The 18,176-nt window shown below is 41.5% G+C and overlaps 1 protein-coding gene across 21 annotated transcripts in view; it reads left to right on the top strand.

The window, feature by feature from the left end:
- ARPP21 (cAMP regulated phosphoprotein 21) overlaps positions 1-17,734 on the top strand; it is a 153,746-nt gene extending 136,012 nt beyond the window's left edge. For all 21 annotated transcript variants that reach the window (XM_036111398.2, XM_078073836.1, XM_036111407.2 and 18 more), the window contains 2 exons: positions 15,602-15,750; positions 16,920-17,734. In XM_036111398.2, coding sequence (XP_035967291.1) covers positions 15,602-15,750; positions 16,920-17,177 — 407 coding nt within the window. In that variant the 3' untranslated portion in view covers positions 17,178-17,734. The remainder of the gene's footprint in view (positions 1-15,601; positions 15,751-16,919) is intronic.
- Positions 17,735-18,176: the final 442 nt, after the last annotated feature.

Here is an 18,176-nt window from a genome sequence, read left to right as displayed (position 1 = left end):
TGACTGTGCCTTGGCTCATAAGGAAACTGGGGGTAACAAAGCCTCCACACTGTCAGCTAGAAGGAGCAATTCCAGGTTTTTTGTTTTGTTTTGTTTTGGGTTTTTGGCAGGTGGAGTCCATCCTGCTACTATCAACCCCCAGTTTGTTTTTCATTTAAGATACAGTTCTGGAGGGAATGAGAATACTTTCATTTACATAGCATCGTTTGGTGGGTACAAACGTCAGCTACCATGAGTAAATGCCATGTGCTGAAGAACGTGTTAGTCACATCACCTGATATCTACTTGACTTTCACAAAAGCCCTAGGAGGTTGGGAATTATCAGCCCCCAGTTAACAGGCAAGCAAAACAAAGCTCAATGATATTAGATAACCTCCCCCAGTCACAGAGCCAGTGGGTGGAAGAGGTAGCCTTTAGCCCCTTGTCTGTGATTACAGAGCCTGTGATTTTTCCATTAGGAAACAGAAACTCCTTAGATTTAACACTAGAAGCCTTACATAAAGTCTCATTTAAGTATTCCCTCATACTATTTCATCTTGCCAATAGTTGCTTTAAATATTTGAAAAAAAATATGGCTACATGTACTAAATTTGAGACCAATCTATAGCAGAGCTCTTTCTAAACCAAATATGCTTAAGGAATGCAAGGGTCAGTTAGGGTCACTGTAGAAATAAACTAGATCCTCCTTTTTCCTTTCTCATTTCCCCAGAAATATTCTCTGTCCATTGTTATGCATTTGATCTCAGCCATCTGGTTCTGCTGCCAGCGAAGGAAAATGTCAGATTCAACAAAATGAGTAGTACTGCTTGAGTTGAATCATAATTTAACTTTTTTTTTCCTTTGCCCTACAGGATATTTAAACAGTAACATTACTTAATAGTACTTCCTAAGTTATTATCAATTCCCTACAAACATTGCCATTTCCTCAAAATGGAAAGGCAAGCATTAGGGCAAAGAGTCAAATATTCTGCCCTAATATCTAATGACATAGAACTCTGAGAGTTAACATTTACTTAATTGCCAAAGTAGTCATGCTAAGTGCATAGTCTGACATATTATCAGGTGTTAGAAAGGTTAATTTCTGAAAGGAAAAAAAGATCTATAAAACCGCAAGACAGGACTCTGCTAAAGTCATTATCCACTCTCTTTAAAATCTTTATTTGAGCAGTTTGGTGTGGTCGCTTGGGAAATGGTACCCAACATAGGTATGTACTCCTCGTAATCTTCGGAGGAAAGGGGTGTGGGGTTATTTTCTGTTTGCCTCGACCCCCATCCCGTAGCTGTTCTCTTTCCTTCTCTTCTGACCCTACAGACTACTCCTTTCAGATTCCATTGGCCTGGGCTTCCAGGTGAGTTCTGGCAATAGAAGGCATTGGCAGCAAGAGAGCAGAGAGGGCTGAGAGAGGTAGGTCAATGGCATCCTGGCTCCCTGCTGCCTCAGGATGCGGGATGTGGCTGGTTCTCCAGACGGCCCCTCCAGCTCTTAAGGTTTCTGATAACACCGGCACTTCCCCTAAGACCTTCAGGCCTAAGAGTGAAAACAGTGCCCTCTCTGTCTTTAAGCTTTGGGTGCCTCCCTCACTTGCTCCCTTAACCTGCCTACTCATTTGGCTCTGCTCTCCTTATTAATGTCTCCTCAGATGGATCATTTGAGTGCAATTCTGTTGCCTGCCAGGCCCCTGAGGCGGGTGGTGGGAGAGAAAGCTTCAGTCCGCTACTTCAGGGCTATGTGGCCCTAACCATCTACCCAATTCCTTCTGCTTCATCTCATCATCTGTAAAATGAGAATAATAATTGTACCCACTTACAAGTGCTTAGCTCAGTGAGTACAGAAAGGTGCGTCCATAAGTATTACTACCATCTTTGATAAGATAAGGAGAATGCCTGCTTTTCCTGGGTTGAGTTAGTGCAAGGATAGACCATACTAATCCATGCTATGACCTCCTGGGAAAGTTGCCTGTTGGTAAATAACTGCTAATATATGTATCTAAATATTAGGATACAGTTGGCCTGATAACTTTTAAAAGAGATGGTTTAATTCTAGTTTTTGCAACTCATAAGAGTTCCCTGAATCTCCAAAACTCTTATTTGCTTTCTCCCTAAGGCCCTACTGTGTGTTATCTTTGAAAAGTCTTTTGGTAGCCATTGCAGACAAGTTAGGTGAGCTTCAGGTCAGGTTCACGAGATATTTTCTCCAAGCTCTTAGTAATAAAATAATAATAGCAGTAGTGTGGAAGGAAAATGGCATTCTCATTCAATTATGAAACACATATGGTTATTTCCAATATGACACTACAGAGTCCCTTAGTGTGAACATTCAGGAAACAAAAACATTCTGAGAAGTCCAGTCTGTCCTGCTTGGCGGAAGCATGATAGCATGTATGCTCCTGCAGGGACTAACAAGAAAATGAGATTTAGTCCCCAGGTTATAAGAAATTCTGTCTGTGATCCTGTGCAAGTGCTTTCTTCACCTGTAAACTTCCACCTCACCACCCAGAGCTAGCTGGACCAGGTAATTCCAGATCCATGGTCCACAGTCAAGTTGAATGACCACAGGCTTAGTGGGGGCCAACAAGAAAATTAGAAAAACAAGGAAAATTAGCTTGAACTGTATCAGGGAAAGTGAGCGAGGTCTAGGATTCTTGTTTGCCTTTCTTTTAGGACAAAGAACGGTTGAGGCACAGCCACGAGGCACATAACCACTGGTTAGCAAACTCACTGCTACAGCCTAAGAAATAGGAGGCTACAGACATCTTGTTTGGTTTCCCAGATGCCTCACCAAATGCTAACACATAGATTTGCGAGTGAAACATAATCCATTTCCGATGCACTTTTCCTTCTCTCCTCCACTCCTTTTGTCAGCTCCTTCCCAGATTTCCTCCTCCTTTCCTTTTCTGGACCTATCTCTGCCTCCATCTCGACAGCAAGAGGTGAATTTAGAAAAGAGTTCTGGGCCCTCTTGATTTGCCGTTAGAAGGAACTTCTTTTTTTCCAGAGGCAGAGGGGATAAGAGAAAGTCGTTGACATCTCTTCAGCTTTTTAAAGAAATTCTGCTGTGGAGCTGACAAATCCTTTGCCTCCTGCCACCCCTTGAGCAGGGGTCTGGGCTCTCTCTTCTGAGTACGTCACTTCTTCATTCTTTTCTTTCAAATTTTTGTTTGTTGGCTTATTTCCTATTATGTCACATCGCAGGATTCTTGTAGGGTCATTGTAGTAAGGGCAGTTTCTTCATCAGCACTGTCAAGAAATCTTGAAGTGCCGCGTGTAGAATCCCGGGCTAGGCAGAAATGCACAGTGCAGACGTTGTCTTCCTGAGGACTGTGATCTCCCCGGGAAGCAGGAGCTAAATAAGTAATACAATATAATCCAAGTCCAGACAAGATGGAAAGTGCAAAGAGCAGGGGAAGAGAGTCACACATGCTGGTCATTGCCAGGTGCTCAGTTACTGGGGTGTATCATACAAGAGGGCTCTTAGTCCATCCTAACACCCACCGAGAGGAGAGATGGCCTCCCACAGAGTGTGATTTGCCAGATCCCATCACTCACTCTATAAGGGGAAAAATAATGAGTGGGTTAAACAACAGGAATTCAAGGCAAAGGTATTTTTTGAGAGCCCAGGCCCAGCAGTGGTTCTCAAAGTGTGGTCCCCAGACCAGCAGTATTAGCATCACCGGAGAACTTGTCAGAAATGCAAATTCTCAAGCCCCAACCCAAACCCACTGAACTGGAGACCAGTGGTTTATGTTTTCACTGGCCCTCCATGTTATTCGGAGACAGGCTAACACTGAGAACTGTGGACCCAGGGGAGAGTTCCAGCTGGGTGGGGAAGCAGGCAATCAGAAATGGAGACAGGATGATGAGGCAGGATTGAGTGAAACAGTGAGAACCCAAAGCTCTGAGATGCCAGCATGCTAAGCTTGCTGGGTAAGGATGGGCCCTGTACAGCACTTTCTCAGAGGTACTTCTAGGATAGCCTGCTGTCCTGCCAAGGATAAAACCCGAGGCTTTTGCCGGCTGGCTCTGTTAGACCCAGTGTGTTTGCATTATCTCCTTGCACCGAAGAGACCAGTGGTACATTTGGCCCAGAGGGCACCCTCTGCCTAAGGCTTGGAGAGCTGGCTGTGCCACGTGGGGGGTTCCTCTGAGGCCCGGAAGGGAACCTCAGGCAAGAAAGGTTGTGACTATTTTAAAATGCTCGTTCTCTATTTGGGTGCTTCTAAAGCATTTAACCATGTGAAATGTGAATATCACCCTTGAATGCCTTGGGTTGAAGGGAAAAATTAACAAGTGAATGATCTGAATCATTCCTCTTCCTACCCTGGAGCAGGCCACTAAAAAAATGAAACTGCTCTGTCATGGGGGAGACAGCCTGCCCTAGAGGGATGATTGAAAGAGGCTTCAGGACAGACCATTTGTCCTACAATTTCATTTTCACTTTAATTATTGTGAAATCGGATTTAAGTGTTGACCATAGCCTCCAATTCCAGTCAGCTGAAGAGATAAGCCCATTTGTATTTGTGTGGACAAGGCTGAAGACTTCTGATTGCTGTCTCAATCCAGATGAAAACAACACTTTTAAATAACAGTTCCCTACATGGTAAGATTAAAGATATTTCTTATTGCTGTTACCAAGGATTACCATATCGATTATGTAGATGAGCAGAAAGTGTCTCTTCATTGTTTCAGCTTGTTTCAGCTTTGTGTTGATGGAAATTTCACTTGATTGTCTACTTCAGGAAATATAGATCATGTCATCACATCAGTGGATTCTGTTGATTGATTTTGAATGGAGAGTTTGTGGGACCATGGGCTTCTCATTCACCTCTAATCAAGACTTCCTTCCTGCAATTCCATGTGAATCAAACACTAATCAGATTCATAAAATGAATAAGGGCCTCTTTCCTTCAGATTCTTGTCAGAAGTTATCTAGGGTATCTTCTGTTGCCTTCTCAAAATTATGTTACAGCGTTTTGTCATGTCTCCTCATAAGCTCTCTGAGCTGTCTTGTTTCTTCAACCAATTTGGCAGAGAGGAAAGACTCAGGGTGTTTTACTGTTGGGTCAGAGGAGGTATAAATTAGTGAGGAGGTGACACTGAAAGCTCTCACATGGGCGGGAAAGAAAATGCAGACTCTCTGTCGCTCAGGTCCCAGCTTTCTTGGTTGTGTGCATCCCTTGATGTTTAATGTGCTATGAATCATGACAAGTTCATAGATTTTCTTATTCTCTCCCAGATTTTTAATCTTTTTCTCTTCATTTTTCCAAAAGATAAAAACCCTTACATTCATCCCATGTTGAAACAGCAAAAACAAACCCACAAAATCCTGTCTACCCTATGCCCCCTCTAGCTCTTTGCTCTGTTCTCTGCCCACAACTTGGTCGCACTGTCAGACTTCTCAGAGGAATCTCCTTTCTTCTTTTTCCTTCCTATCTGCCTGCTTTGCCCTTCACTGCCTTTGCTTTTGTCAAGATCATCAGCATATTCTTGAACTGAAGGTCTCATTTCTTCTCTTTCTCAGCAATTCTACAGCTGTAGTCATTGGCATATTTCTCTTTCTTGAAATACTCCTCTCCCTTTTTTGCGGACACCATTCCCTTCTGGTTCTTCTAATTTCCCCATCACTCCTCTTTCTTCTATTTAGGTGTTGCATTCTCAGATAAGTATTTGAATAATATTGTTCCTTAAGGCTCCATCTTGTTTGTCTTCCCAGCCTGTACTCACTCATAAATATACTGTCTTCAAGAGCAACTATGTCCTGATGACTTCCGAGTCTGTACCCCTAAGACCGGCTGATGACCTGAGCTCTAGACCTCTTTCGTTCATGTGTTCCCTACTCATCTCCATTAACTGTCCCTCTTGTATTACTGCTAAGGCACTACGGTCAACTCCCCTAACCAAACCAGGGCTTGAGATTGATATTTGGGTTTTTCCTTTCTGTCCCTGCAGCTCCTAGATGCCAGTGTTTGATGGTTCACATGCTAAGTATTTCTCTGAGGTGTCCATTCACTCCACCCCTACCAATCCAATGCATGTCTTCATTGTCTCTGCCCTAGATGATTGCCATGGCCTCCGAGGAGGAGATTCCCTACCTCCAGGTATGCAACCCCCAAGTGACTCCTGAAGAATCTTCACGAAATGGCCATCCATCATTTCATTGTTAGGTTTATAAGCCTTACATGGCACCCTAATTCTTTCAACATTAAATTTCAGTTTTATAAATGGTGCTCAAGACCCTAGGATTTGAACACAGCTTCCTTTCTCTCCCCCTGTCCTGCCTCTCCTCATTTCTAACCTGCCGCCACCTCTACATACTTACAATCCTTGAACATATTCCCCACATCTTTGGGCTTTTCACATGTTGCTCCATATGCTTTACCTCCTTTATCCTGATTATTCCCACTTCACCCCACCCCATTAGCAAACACCTACTCATCTTCTAATACTAGGTTCAAAATGATCTCCTGGAAGCCTTCTATCACATGCTCCCCATTTCATCTCTCGCCACAAGTAAATCTCCCTGTCAGTGATGCTAGAGTCTGAGACCTGCTTCTATCCTAAGGCCATCCTAGTGTACTGCAAATTTCTGTTCATGGCTGGTCTCCACCACTTCCCCAAGCTCTGTGAATAGCTCTTATAATCATTCTCATGCCAAATGTCAAAGAGCAAATAGTAAATAAGATTTTAGAGGGAAGGATAAAAAACACGAAACTGAACTGAACTGAAAATTTCATTGCTTTTGAATTTAGGTCAGTGGTATACCACTCTGCTGAGTTGTCTCATTCTGGCTCACAAGAACAACCCTTAAAAAAATCAGGAATCTTTCCAGCTAATTGTTAAGGTGTTTGTAGCTTGAAATGGGCCGTGGGGGACTATTTACATCAGAAAAATCAGGGAGAACTACAAATCGGGGCTTTTATTATTCAGAGAGTCAGTTTTCCAGTGGATGACTGATATTCGTGATGGTGGTGCAGTCAATTAATCCATGTTCATGTCCATCAAGCATGCGATACCACTAAAACTCCTAGATGCCACTTTCTGACAATTCACACCCTGAGTATCTCTCAGTATCTGTCCCTTCTCTCAATTCCTACCTGTCTTGCTTTAGTTCAGGTCTTCATTGTCTGCACTCTAGATCAAGCAGTGCTATTGCCTTCCAGAAGACTGCCCCTAGGACAATATTTTTGTTAAATGTACCACTAGAATAAGGTTTGGATAAGAACCCTGCCAGTCTGGAATTGAAGAAAAGAAGATAATTATTTTTGGTGACTTGGGAAAAATAACATATAAAGGGGGCAATTTTGATTCACCATTAGTCGCCTTGAACTAGTTGTTCTAGTTATAGTGATAGGTAGGTTTCTACAGATGGAATCTATGTTCACAGCACTTATTTTCAAAATATTCAGCCAGGGCCAAGTTATACCCTGTAGCCCTATGACAGTGACAGTCATTTGATCACAGTGATGTTAACCCCATGGCATTTGACCTCACAATTACCCTGTTTGAGCCAGCTGATTAACAGCAATTCATCAGTGAAGATACCCACCAGGGGGGGATGATATTATGCGGACAGCGATTAGAGCCTTTTTCCACCTTGACTTTGCCCCAAGCCTAGTCTGGGGAAAGAGGTCCTCACATCGCCTCCGCAGCAGTTGGCTGTCACCCAGCCTGGCTGTCTTATGGCCACAGTTCATTCTGGCAGAGGTGCAGGGATGCAAGAGCGCCAGTTTATCTTCGAAGCCATGCAGCCTTGCAGCAACCTCATTAGGAAAGTAAAACTGCGGGTCTTTTATGCAGCTTTTCTCCCTCCGGGTTGTTGAAGCTCTCTGGCTGTCAGCACAGAACTCTGGGCCGGGAAAGTTCAGAGGGTGACTTCAGTAATACGACAGCCTCTTCCATTTAAAATGGGCTTCAGTGCAGCTTCTCCCGGCGGCGTTCATTCAAAGTCCGCGCATGATTCATTCCTCTAGTCGTTCAACAGTGTCTCTCATGTTTGCCCTTACTTAAAAAAAAAAAAGAGAGAGAGAGAAAGAAAACCAGCTTTGTAGTTGCGATAACATGGATCAGGATGGTATAATTGCAGTGAAGAGGCCCCCAAACTGGCAATAATAGGCTGGTTCGTGTGATGTGTACTGCCATTAGAAAATGACCCATGCGTGGATGTTCTCAGGGGACAGGAAAGAGGCTTTTAAGAATTACACTCTGTGCTGTATGAAAGCTAATGAGCAAAAGAACAAGTGTGAAGAAAAACTACTGCTTCGGGAAGCATAGTTCCACTTACAGCCTGTCACAGCCTTCCTCAAATTCATTAGGATGGACTGGTCTTTGCCAGGACGTGTGCTGCATTACCTCTGTTCCCGCGCAGACTCCCTGCAGGTCATTCTGCATCATGTTCCTATGAAATTAACACCACAGAATAATAAATGGCAAGGAAAAGAAGAGGATCGGTGCAGAAGCAGCCAGCAAATAAGGTGGAGGCAGACATTTACACAAAGATGAAAGAAGTGGTGATGGGCTTTAACGGGTAGAGGAAAAATAAAGCAGTTTCTTACCCTCCTCTTTTTGAAGTCTTAGGACCATTTTGTGCTATTTTACTTCATACATAAGAACAGAAGAGTATCTGATTATGATTTCTAGGCTAGGTATTTTTATCCTATATCTTAATTTTTTGACATGTATAAAGATAAAAAATGTCTTCCAATCTAGTCTATACAGTTCTCCTGTTTTAAAAGTCTTACTTATGGGGTGCCTGGGTAGCTCAGTCATTAGGTGTCTGCCTTTGGCTCGGATCGTGATCCCAGGGTCCTGGGATCAAGCCACGCGTCAGGCTCCCTGCTCAGCGGGAAGCCTGCTTCTCCCTCTGCTCTCCCCCCCCTCACCCTCGCTCATGTTTGTACTCTCTCTCTCTCAAATAGATAAATAAAATCTTTAAAAAAAAAGTCTTAGTTAGGGCTTAGGTCACATAAATGGGGAGTGTGGCATAGAGGCAAGTGCTTCAAAAGGTAAACACCTTGCTTGTCAAAGTTGAGCCCACTTGGTGACACTGTCACACCTGAGATTTGTCACCTGGGTGTTGTATTAGAACAGGCCAGCATCTGCAAGGGCCAGAATCAGGTGTTTTCCTTAGTATTTGAGGACCCTCTGGTTCTGGGAGGCCTGAAGGGAAGATGTTGAGGTGATCTTCCACCTTACATGAGGGTGGGGTGACAGGCAAGGGGCACCGATTACCTCAAATCCACCTCTCTAAAGCATAAGACAGGGGTTCCTCTTTCAGGAAACCATAGCGATACCATGCTGAATATCCATACTCTCTACCCGAGGCCACCTTGAACATCAAGGTACTATAGGTAGATGAAGCCAAAAAGGATTCCCTGTCTTAAAGACAGTGGCCTAGTAACAAGAAAAACTCGGGAGAAAAGTCATAGTTTCACAGAACTAGGAAGCGTGATTGCAGTCTATAAACTCCAAAAGTATAGCCATCTCTAAGTGGCCTGGGGGATCTTGGTTTCTCCAAGCCTTCATCTGACATCCTAGGTCATTTTGCAGAGTCCTGTGTATCTCCCTGGTCTTGCCTATTTCTGTCTCTCAAAATGATTAATACCAGTTTTGTTTCCAAAGGCCAAGTGACTTTCCTAGAGGAAACCAGCTGCCTAAAACAGTCAAATGATTAACTTTATATTTAATGTAAGCATAAGTTTCTTTTACCTTATATTTTAAGATCAGGTCTTCAAAGATTGTGAAGCAAGCCATTATTTGAAATGGTCCTAGTAATTGAAAACTATAGTACGGCTTACTAGAAGTAAATGACGGGACTAGAGTCTGTTTGCCTCACCCCAAGCCTATTCCAACCCATCTGCCTATCTAGTATCCCCTAATCTGACTAATAAAACTTTAAAATTGTTATTGAGTAGTATGAGTTGGTTTTGACAGGTCAGACTTTGATTTTCTTTCTTTGATACTAACAAGATCTGCTTCAGCGAACTGTGGATCAAAAGTCTTGTCCTCTTAATTGTTTCAATTATTGAGAAACAATGAATGCAATAAATGACCATTGAGTACCTGCCACACTAAAGGAACTGTTAGGGTATGAGAATTAGAAGAATGTATACTAAATAGTACTCCAATTTAGTGAGTATAGGCAAGGTTGCTGATGTCAGTAAGCCACAACTAAAATTCAAGCTTTCCCTCCTAGTAGCTGTGTGACCTTGACAAAACCCTATACCTCTCTAAGTCAGTTTTCTCTTCTGTAAAAGAAATTTAATAATAGTGACTATTTCCCAGGATTGTTGTGATAAAAGGTAAAAGCATTTAATTCACTGTTTGGATTAGACTAAGTGATCAACAAAAACAGCTAGTTAGCTAGTTTATAACGGAAAATCTTCAAAGAAAATCAAAGTGTAAAGGAATTGATAGGAAACTGAGAAACAGAACTGGGAAAATACTGAAAAATGGCCCAATGCACAAACTACAAAAATTCAGCAAAGGGAGAGGCCAGTTCTGAATAAACGTTTTTCTTCATATTCTTCACCAGCCATGACACAGCTGAGCTACTGTAATTCCGTCTCAAAACTGTGTACAAAGAGCAGAATTTGGATTCATAGACAGCTAGCATGTTCCCTAGGAACTTAGACAAATATTTGTATCTTGGTTCAGCCAAGATAAACAATTTTTGTATTGACAAATCAATTAAAATTAATTTTAATATTTGAAATTACATCCCGGCACATTAAGACTATTTTACTTAATAAACACAACATGTAAATTATACTACTTGGGTGGGTTGGGGGAGACAGGAAGAACTGGCTAGCTTCTCATTAATTTGTTCTAGAGATATTTGCTCTCTTAACTACTCATTTCCCTATCTTCGCCTCTGTAACCAACAGTAGCTGAGACAACCGAAAATACAGTTTGCTACTTTGTCATTTCATTCATTTCAAAAGGTTGGATCTGTAACAAAGTATTCAAATACTGGCTAAAATAAGGTCAGTCACAATCATGCCAATTTATATTCCCTAATCAATTTACATTCTGATTTTTCATAATTGTGGTATATCAAGAGAAATGTTTCCTTGACAGAATATTAATGAATAATCCTCAAACTACAAAGAGTATTCAATAACCGTTGTATTTTAGTAGAAATAGTATTAAATTTTCAGATTGACCAGATCCAGACATTTTAAATCGTATAATCCCTCAATCTTAGCAGAGTGCATTCTTTTATTTGCGAGGAGACATTTGTCTATTCCTAACCTTTTTACCTTCAGAAAACAAATGATGCATGTGACTCAAAAATTGAATTAATCTTGACTGAAAAAGAAATAAAAATAGCTAATGTCTTTATGATTTCCATAGCAAGCCTACAGGGCAGATAGTGTTGCTGTTTCTGTTTTGTAAGATGCATTCTATCTTGCTAATCCTCAATAAATATGAAAAACCGATCATTTCACAGCTCAGAATTGACAAACTGGAGCACATTTGTCATTTGAATAGACGAGATAAGCAGGTTGCCACCAGCTCTGCCATCTCTGCCTTCGGGTGTGTTGTGTCTTGGGCAGACACTGTTAGTTCATTCTCAGGTCACTGCTAGCACATTTCTATTGGTCTATTTCTGGACCAGGTCTCAGATTCACATTCCAAAAAGCCTCCTGTCTTAAGGACCATTCTGCTATCTTCCGTAATTTAAAGAAATGGGCACCTCCAATGAAACCATTCCAGGTGTAAATCTCTTGCCTGGGGAGCGAATTGAGAAATGAATGGGATTCATGAATATAAATTGGGCTTTCTTTACACGTAAGTTTTCATTTTGCAATTGTAGAGCATTATTCGCTCCCGCAGAAATCTTTATGTGCCCTAAGTGTGGTTACCACAGGAACCCCAGTGCAGAGCTGCTGTTACTGAGTATTTACATTCACAGGTCATGAGGCAGAGGAGGCCTGGGGAGGGAGCCACTGCAGTGCACTGCATCAGTCCTCTCAGCAAAGATGCATCTCACCCTCAGGTCTGTGCCTGTACTGGGATGAGGCCACACAGCCTCCTTAGGCTTTTTCTCTCCTTGAATATTAGTTGACGTGTCCTTCCTCGTCCTGTCAAGACATTCTGTTTCTGGGTGTCTAAACAGCTCTATTATCATAAGACTTATATCCCTTCACCCCAATTTTGGTTTAGAGCTGGTGCAATAAATGAATCTCTCAAACGCCACCTCAGTTTAGTTTTGAACATTTTGAAGAAGACTCTGTGGGAGGCTGGAAGGATTCAATAAGCAGATACATAAATAATCTCTAGAAGCAAGGCCACTGCACCTCTCCCTGCCCCCCATCGCCTCCATGCCTCCCCTCTTTCTGTTCCCATCTTAGTTACATGTGTCCTGCAAAAGGTCCATTGAGACCAACAGGGCTTTCACTCTGTGACCAGATATAAGTGAGAATTTTAAAAGACATTCCTCACTTTTTCAACCTGTGCTTTGAATCTTCAGCCAAAAATAAGGCTCTATTATATTTACCATTACGTAGACTACAAAGTGTGTTCACACATTGCCTATTCTTTGCTGTGGAATTAGATGGTGAGGAAGACTGTTGGTGATGAATTGTTTACATTCGTACCAAGTTGTTTTCTTGCATGTGTAACAGTTCTTCCTAGCATGAGTTTGATATGGCTAGGAATAATGTCGTAATAAAAGCAAAATAGCAACAGAATTTTTCAGGGCCAATAGATACATGAATTAGAGTGGAATCTCTAGATAATGGAAATAATAGAAAACAATTGTTTGCAATGACAAGCATTCCTCAGCGATGCTGTGGGTTCACTTCCAGACCACCGCAATGAAGTGAATATCACGATAAAGCGAGTCAAATGAATTTTTTGGCTTTCCAGTGCATATATGTTTACACTATACTGTAGTCTATTAAGTATAGCATAGAATCATGTCTAAAAATGCAATGTGTGTACTTTAATTAAAAAATACTTATTGACGGGGTGCCTGGATGGCTCAGTCGGTTGAGCATCTGACTCTTGATCTCAGCTCGGGTCTCAATATCAGGGTCGTGAGACGAGGCCCATGTTGGGCTCCATGCAGGGCATGGAGCCTACTTACAAAAATACATACATATATATATATATATATATATTATATATGTTATACATAATATATATATATATAGCTAAAATATGTTAGCCATCATCTGAGCTTTCCGTGACTTATAAACAGAGATCACAGATCACCATAACAAACAAAATAATAAAAACATTTGAAATGCTGTGAGAATTTCAAAATGTGACACAGAGACGAAGTGAGCAAATGCCCTTGGAAAAATGGTGCTGATAAACTCGTTTGAAGCAGGATTGCTGCAAACCTTCACTTTGTAAAAAAGGCAGTATCTGCAAAGCACATTAAAGCAAAAGCAAAGCTCAATAAAACAAGGTATGTCTGCAATGTTAAAATAATTTTCTCCCAAGTGCCTCTGTATACGAGGCATTCAGGGAGATACTGAGGACCATGACATGGCCTTTGTCCCAATTTCTTGTTCCTGTCTGGTGGGTTTTCCTTATTGTATAACCTGCAAACCTTCTAGGTATGCAGCCCCCTGAGCTGATGCTCTTAGTCTTACATGGGCCTATAGAGCATGTCCAGGGAAGGCTTTGACTGTGTACCATGGGCACAAAGTAGATGGAGGGGAGATGGTCATTATTCTTAATTATATTCTTAATATGTGGTGTCCTCACAAGAAGTTAAAATAACTCTATAAGTTAAAACCACTATGGAACTGAAGTAGGGTGACTACTGTGAACACAAAACAATGGAATATGTAAAGAAGATCAAAGGGTGATTTTCTAAATTCCACACTTGCCCAACCCAGTGGCAGGCACAGGTCAGGCCTCCCGGCTCGGCTTTTCCCCAGGCCTCCTCTCTTAGGTGTTCCATACAGACTGCACCATATTTCCATCTAGTTTGGCCAACGGAGCTGATCTCCTAACTCAGTGACTCTTTGCAAGCCATTTTCTCCACGATATTTCTAAGATGAGTAAATGTAATTTTATGTATGCCAAAGGATAGCAAGATATTTTCCTCTGCAAAGATTATAATATAATTTTACCTGTCCTCGATACAAAGTTAAAACTGTCACATGCACTCAAAACACAGGTTATTTATTAAGAATTGAGGGGCACCTGGGTGGCTCAGTCAGTTAAGCATCTGACTCTTGGTTTCCAGTCAGGTCATGACCTCGCCATGGTGAGATTGAGCCCTGTGTTGGGCTCTATGCTCAGTGCAGAGTCTGCTTCAGATTCTCTCTCTCTCGTCCTTTCCCTCCTGCTCACATTCTCTCTCTCTCAAATAAATAAAAATCTTAAAAAAAAAAGAATGCATATTGAATAGGAATTTTTTTACCCTTTGTTTAAATTTTCAAAATCTGGTTGTAAAACATATTTCAGTGTTTGTGTTAAAAAAAAAAACCTAGGATTTTAGGGGTGCCTGGGTGGCTTAGTCAGCTAAGCATCTGCCTTTGGCTCAGGTCATGATCCCACGGTCCTGGGATCGTGCTCTCTCTCTCTCGCTCAAATAAATAAATAAAATCTTTTTTAAAAATCTAGGATTTTAAAGATTTTCTCTCAGAGAATTGTATTAACACAGCAGTTCTACTTTCTCTCAAGTAGTCAGTATGGTTAGTAATATGAGCTCTGGAAGGACTTCTTTTATATCATGAAGTCAATCTGTTTCATTTTTCTACCACTACATCATTTTCACCTAAATCATAACCTTCTTCCCAGAATTTATAAGACTAGTGCACTTCCTTTAAGAATGCATTTTAAACCACTTGTGGTGGGGATTAAAATAATTGCAACAAATAAATTATGATCCACTTAAAAAAAAAAAAAGAAAAAAAGAAACCAAAGCAACTGACCCACTCAGAAGGACACAATGTATAAAAAATTTTTAAGTGCTGTGTTCTGTATTATCTATTGTATGTACATGGTCACTTATTAGAGTGCTTTACCAGAATGTTCTCCTGGGAGCTAGTGTTGAAACAGAATAAAAGCATGCCATATTTTTCTCTTGTTGCTGCGTTTTGTCTAAGGCAATGGACATTGAATTAGTAAGGGTAGTGAATCATTTTATTCACTAAAACGTGGAAAATAGAAAGTTATTAGGCAGTTTGATGATCTCTGGGTGAAACGAGTTTGTGCAGAAAGGTGAGATAGTAAGAGAATGAGTCAATTTAATTAGAAAAAAAACTTGATAATTTGTGAATACTCCAAATATCCTTGAAACAAAGCAAACAACAAATCATGAGAAGTGTAATTTATAGCTACCAAATGCCAATAGAGGTTACCATGTTTGTGCCGTAAAAAAAATCTACAGTTGTCACAACGTGCTCATTGGACCATTCTGCATGAGATGCAAATATCAGCGAATTTTTTGGCTTCCTACTCTTGTCCACTCTTAGAGCAAAAAACCACATTTTTGGGAAATAAGCATTTGGGTAACACATTGCTGACAGGGAGATCGAGATGTCTGAAGGCTGCCTTGTGAACAAGTGCTTGTACCCCATGAGATATTGCTTGTGCTCTTCCTGGGGCAACCAGTTCAAAAGGTGGTTTTTCTTTGCAGGTTACCAGCCAGTCTTGTCTGGCCAACAGGGGTTCCAAGGCCTCATAGGAGTGCAGCAGCCACCCCAGAGTCAGAGCGTGATGAGCAACCAACCAGGAGCTCCGGTGCAAAGCGTGATGGTCTCCTACCCAGCAATGTCTTCTTATCAGGTGCACATCAGCAGCTTGGAAAATTGTGGTTTAGAAAGTAGCACTGGCCAAAGTAGAGGCTATGGGTATGTCCCATGTTGGGTGGTTAGCAGGGTGGGGATGCTGTGCCCAGCCCCTGTTGATTGTTGACTTTGAATTAAGATTATAAGTAGAAAATGGGATGGGTATGCTTCCCTAACTACTGTGGCTTTTGAATGTCCTGCTAAATGTGGTTCTATATAAACTTCTATTCATGGAAGAAAAGTCTGCAGCCTGTAACGTTTTAGCCATGAAGACCTTTGGCTGTTCCACTGTAATTTGGCTTATTGGGAAAAAGCCCTCATGACAAATTTCCACTCATTTTTGTACACAGCCCCCCAAATTTCATTTTACCACAATTTTAAGTTAAAAGAGGTGTTCAAATGGCATCTCAGATTTTTCAAAAGGCATGGATAATGTCTATACCAACCTCATTTTCTAGACTCAACCCATACTGGGTATTTTAAAAATGTCATGCATCCTTTTGTGATTTACATCCTGAGATACCCTGAAAGTGGAAGTGAAGGGTTAGTGAAATGCTTTGACTGTTAAATTTAGCTGCACCAGCTACTTCTGGCCCTCAAACAAAGAAATAAACAAAACAAAACAAAATAAAAACCCTATCCTCCGTCCTCCTCCTCTGACAATCCTGACTCACATCGTCTCAGTTTAACCTCTGGCTCCATGTTAGATGTTCTTTAAAGCTGCAGGTTGAGAGTGAGGCAGGTGCCTGGGACGTCTGGCTCCAGGCCACTTTGTGTGCATGAAACCAGAATGGGAGTGTCGCTTTCCAAACAGAAATTCCGAGCAAGTAATCCAAACTGCAGCCCCCAGCGGGTAAGGAGGGAGGAAAGAAGGAAGTTTTGAGCTAACTCCTTCTGAGCCATCACCACACATATCCCAGCACTGTACATCAGCCTTACAATCTTTTCGGTGGCACTTTGCATGGGTGTCATTATGCAGATGGCCGAGGCAATCAGAGAGGTTGAGGGACTTGCCCAAGGTAAAACAGCTGACAAAAGGTAGCGCTGGGATGGGTGACCAGTTAGGTGTTACCCAAATGCTTGAGTATTTTTCCTGACTGCGTGGTAGCTCATGGGACAGGCAAACTCAACCTCTTCATGAAGGGCTCTCTCTTGTGTCTTCTACAGGTGCCAATGACCCAGGGTTCTCAAGGACTGCCCCAGCAGTCATACCAACAGCCAATCATGCTACCTAACCAGGCAGGTCAAGGGTCACTCCCAGCCACTGGAATGCCTGTTTACTGTAATGTCACACCGCCGACCCCTCAGAACAACCTTAGGCTGATCAGTCCACACTGCCCCTCCAGCACTGTCCCCGTGATGGCAGCTAGCTGCAGGACAAACTGTGCAACTATGAGCAACACCGGGTGGCAGGTCAAATTCTGAGTGCTCTGGCTGTGCTACATTTTTGCGACCTTACTCATGGCCTTTAAGGGAAGAGGAGCGAGGTGGGAGACTGGCTGAGGACTCAAGTATTCACTCAACACTCAGATGATTGCTGCTGGTATTCTGTAAAAAAACAAACAGAAAAACAAACAAAAAACAAAACAAAACAAAAAACAAAGACTAATACAAACATTAGCTGGTTAATGGTGCATATTTCCGTCATGTCTGCTAGTATGCCTTTATAGCTTAGCTAGTGACATGAATTCATCAAGGTAAGATTTTCTCCTACCACTGAATACCACTGTGTAGATTATAATATCCCTAATTTGGATTATTAGTTTTGTACTTTGTGTTGAGTTTGTGATGCTAAAAGTATTTAAAAATGATATACTGAAATCACATTGTACCAAAGCTGTAATGGAAAAGAAAAGAATTGATGAATGGAAGGAATAATTTATATACACTATAGAGTTTTCTTTTTTAATGGATATATACTGTATTGTAGTGTTTAATCAAAATAAAACTATTTGACCTTATGGAGGAAGGTCATGTTTTTACCACCAGTTTGGTTCACTCTCTCTTCCAATATGTGTTTGCTTATGTGTCACTGTTATCCCTTTTGAACACTATTTCATGAGTAATGCCCAGTAAAGATGTTCCAGTTATTTGTAAATCTGGCATCACGTTGGGAGAGGTGGTAGGCAAACAATTAACCAACTGTAGTTTCTTGTCCTAATACTACAGGGGTCCTGGGAATAAGATGGCTTCCATTTCCAATATTCATTGACTTCACATTTTTGAAATTTATATCTTGATTTTAGTTCTAGGGGTATTGAATACATGTAGCTCGGAAAGCCGGAAAACCTGAGTGACTTATAATAGCAGCCCTACACCAAACTCTGTTCTGTCTTCTTTGAAATTCCACCATCTACCCGAAAAACAAGATTTCTTTGTTTAGAGGGAAATTGGAAGGGCATGATCTAATTCTATCGAATATAT

This window comes from Halichoerus grypus, chromosome 1 (assembly GCF_964656455.1).
Source record: "Halichoerus grypus chromosome 1, mHalGry1.hap1.1, whole genome shotgun sequence".
NCBI classification, from domain to species: domain Eukaryota; kingdom Metazoa; phylum Chordata; class Mammalia; order Carnivora; family Phocidae; genus Halichoerus; species Halichoerus grypus.
The sequence above is the reverse complement of the archived record's forward strand: the minus strand, read 5'-3'. Positions and strand labels throughout refer to the sequence as shown.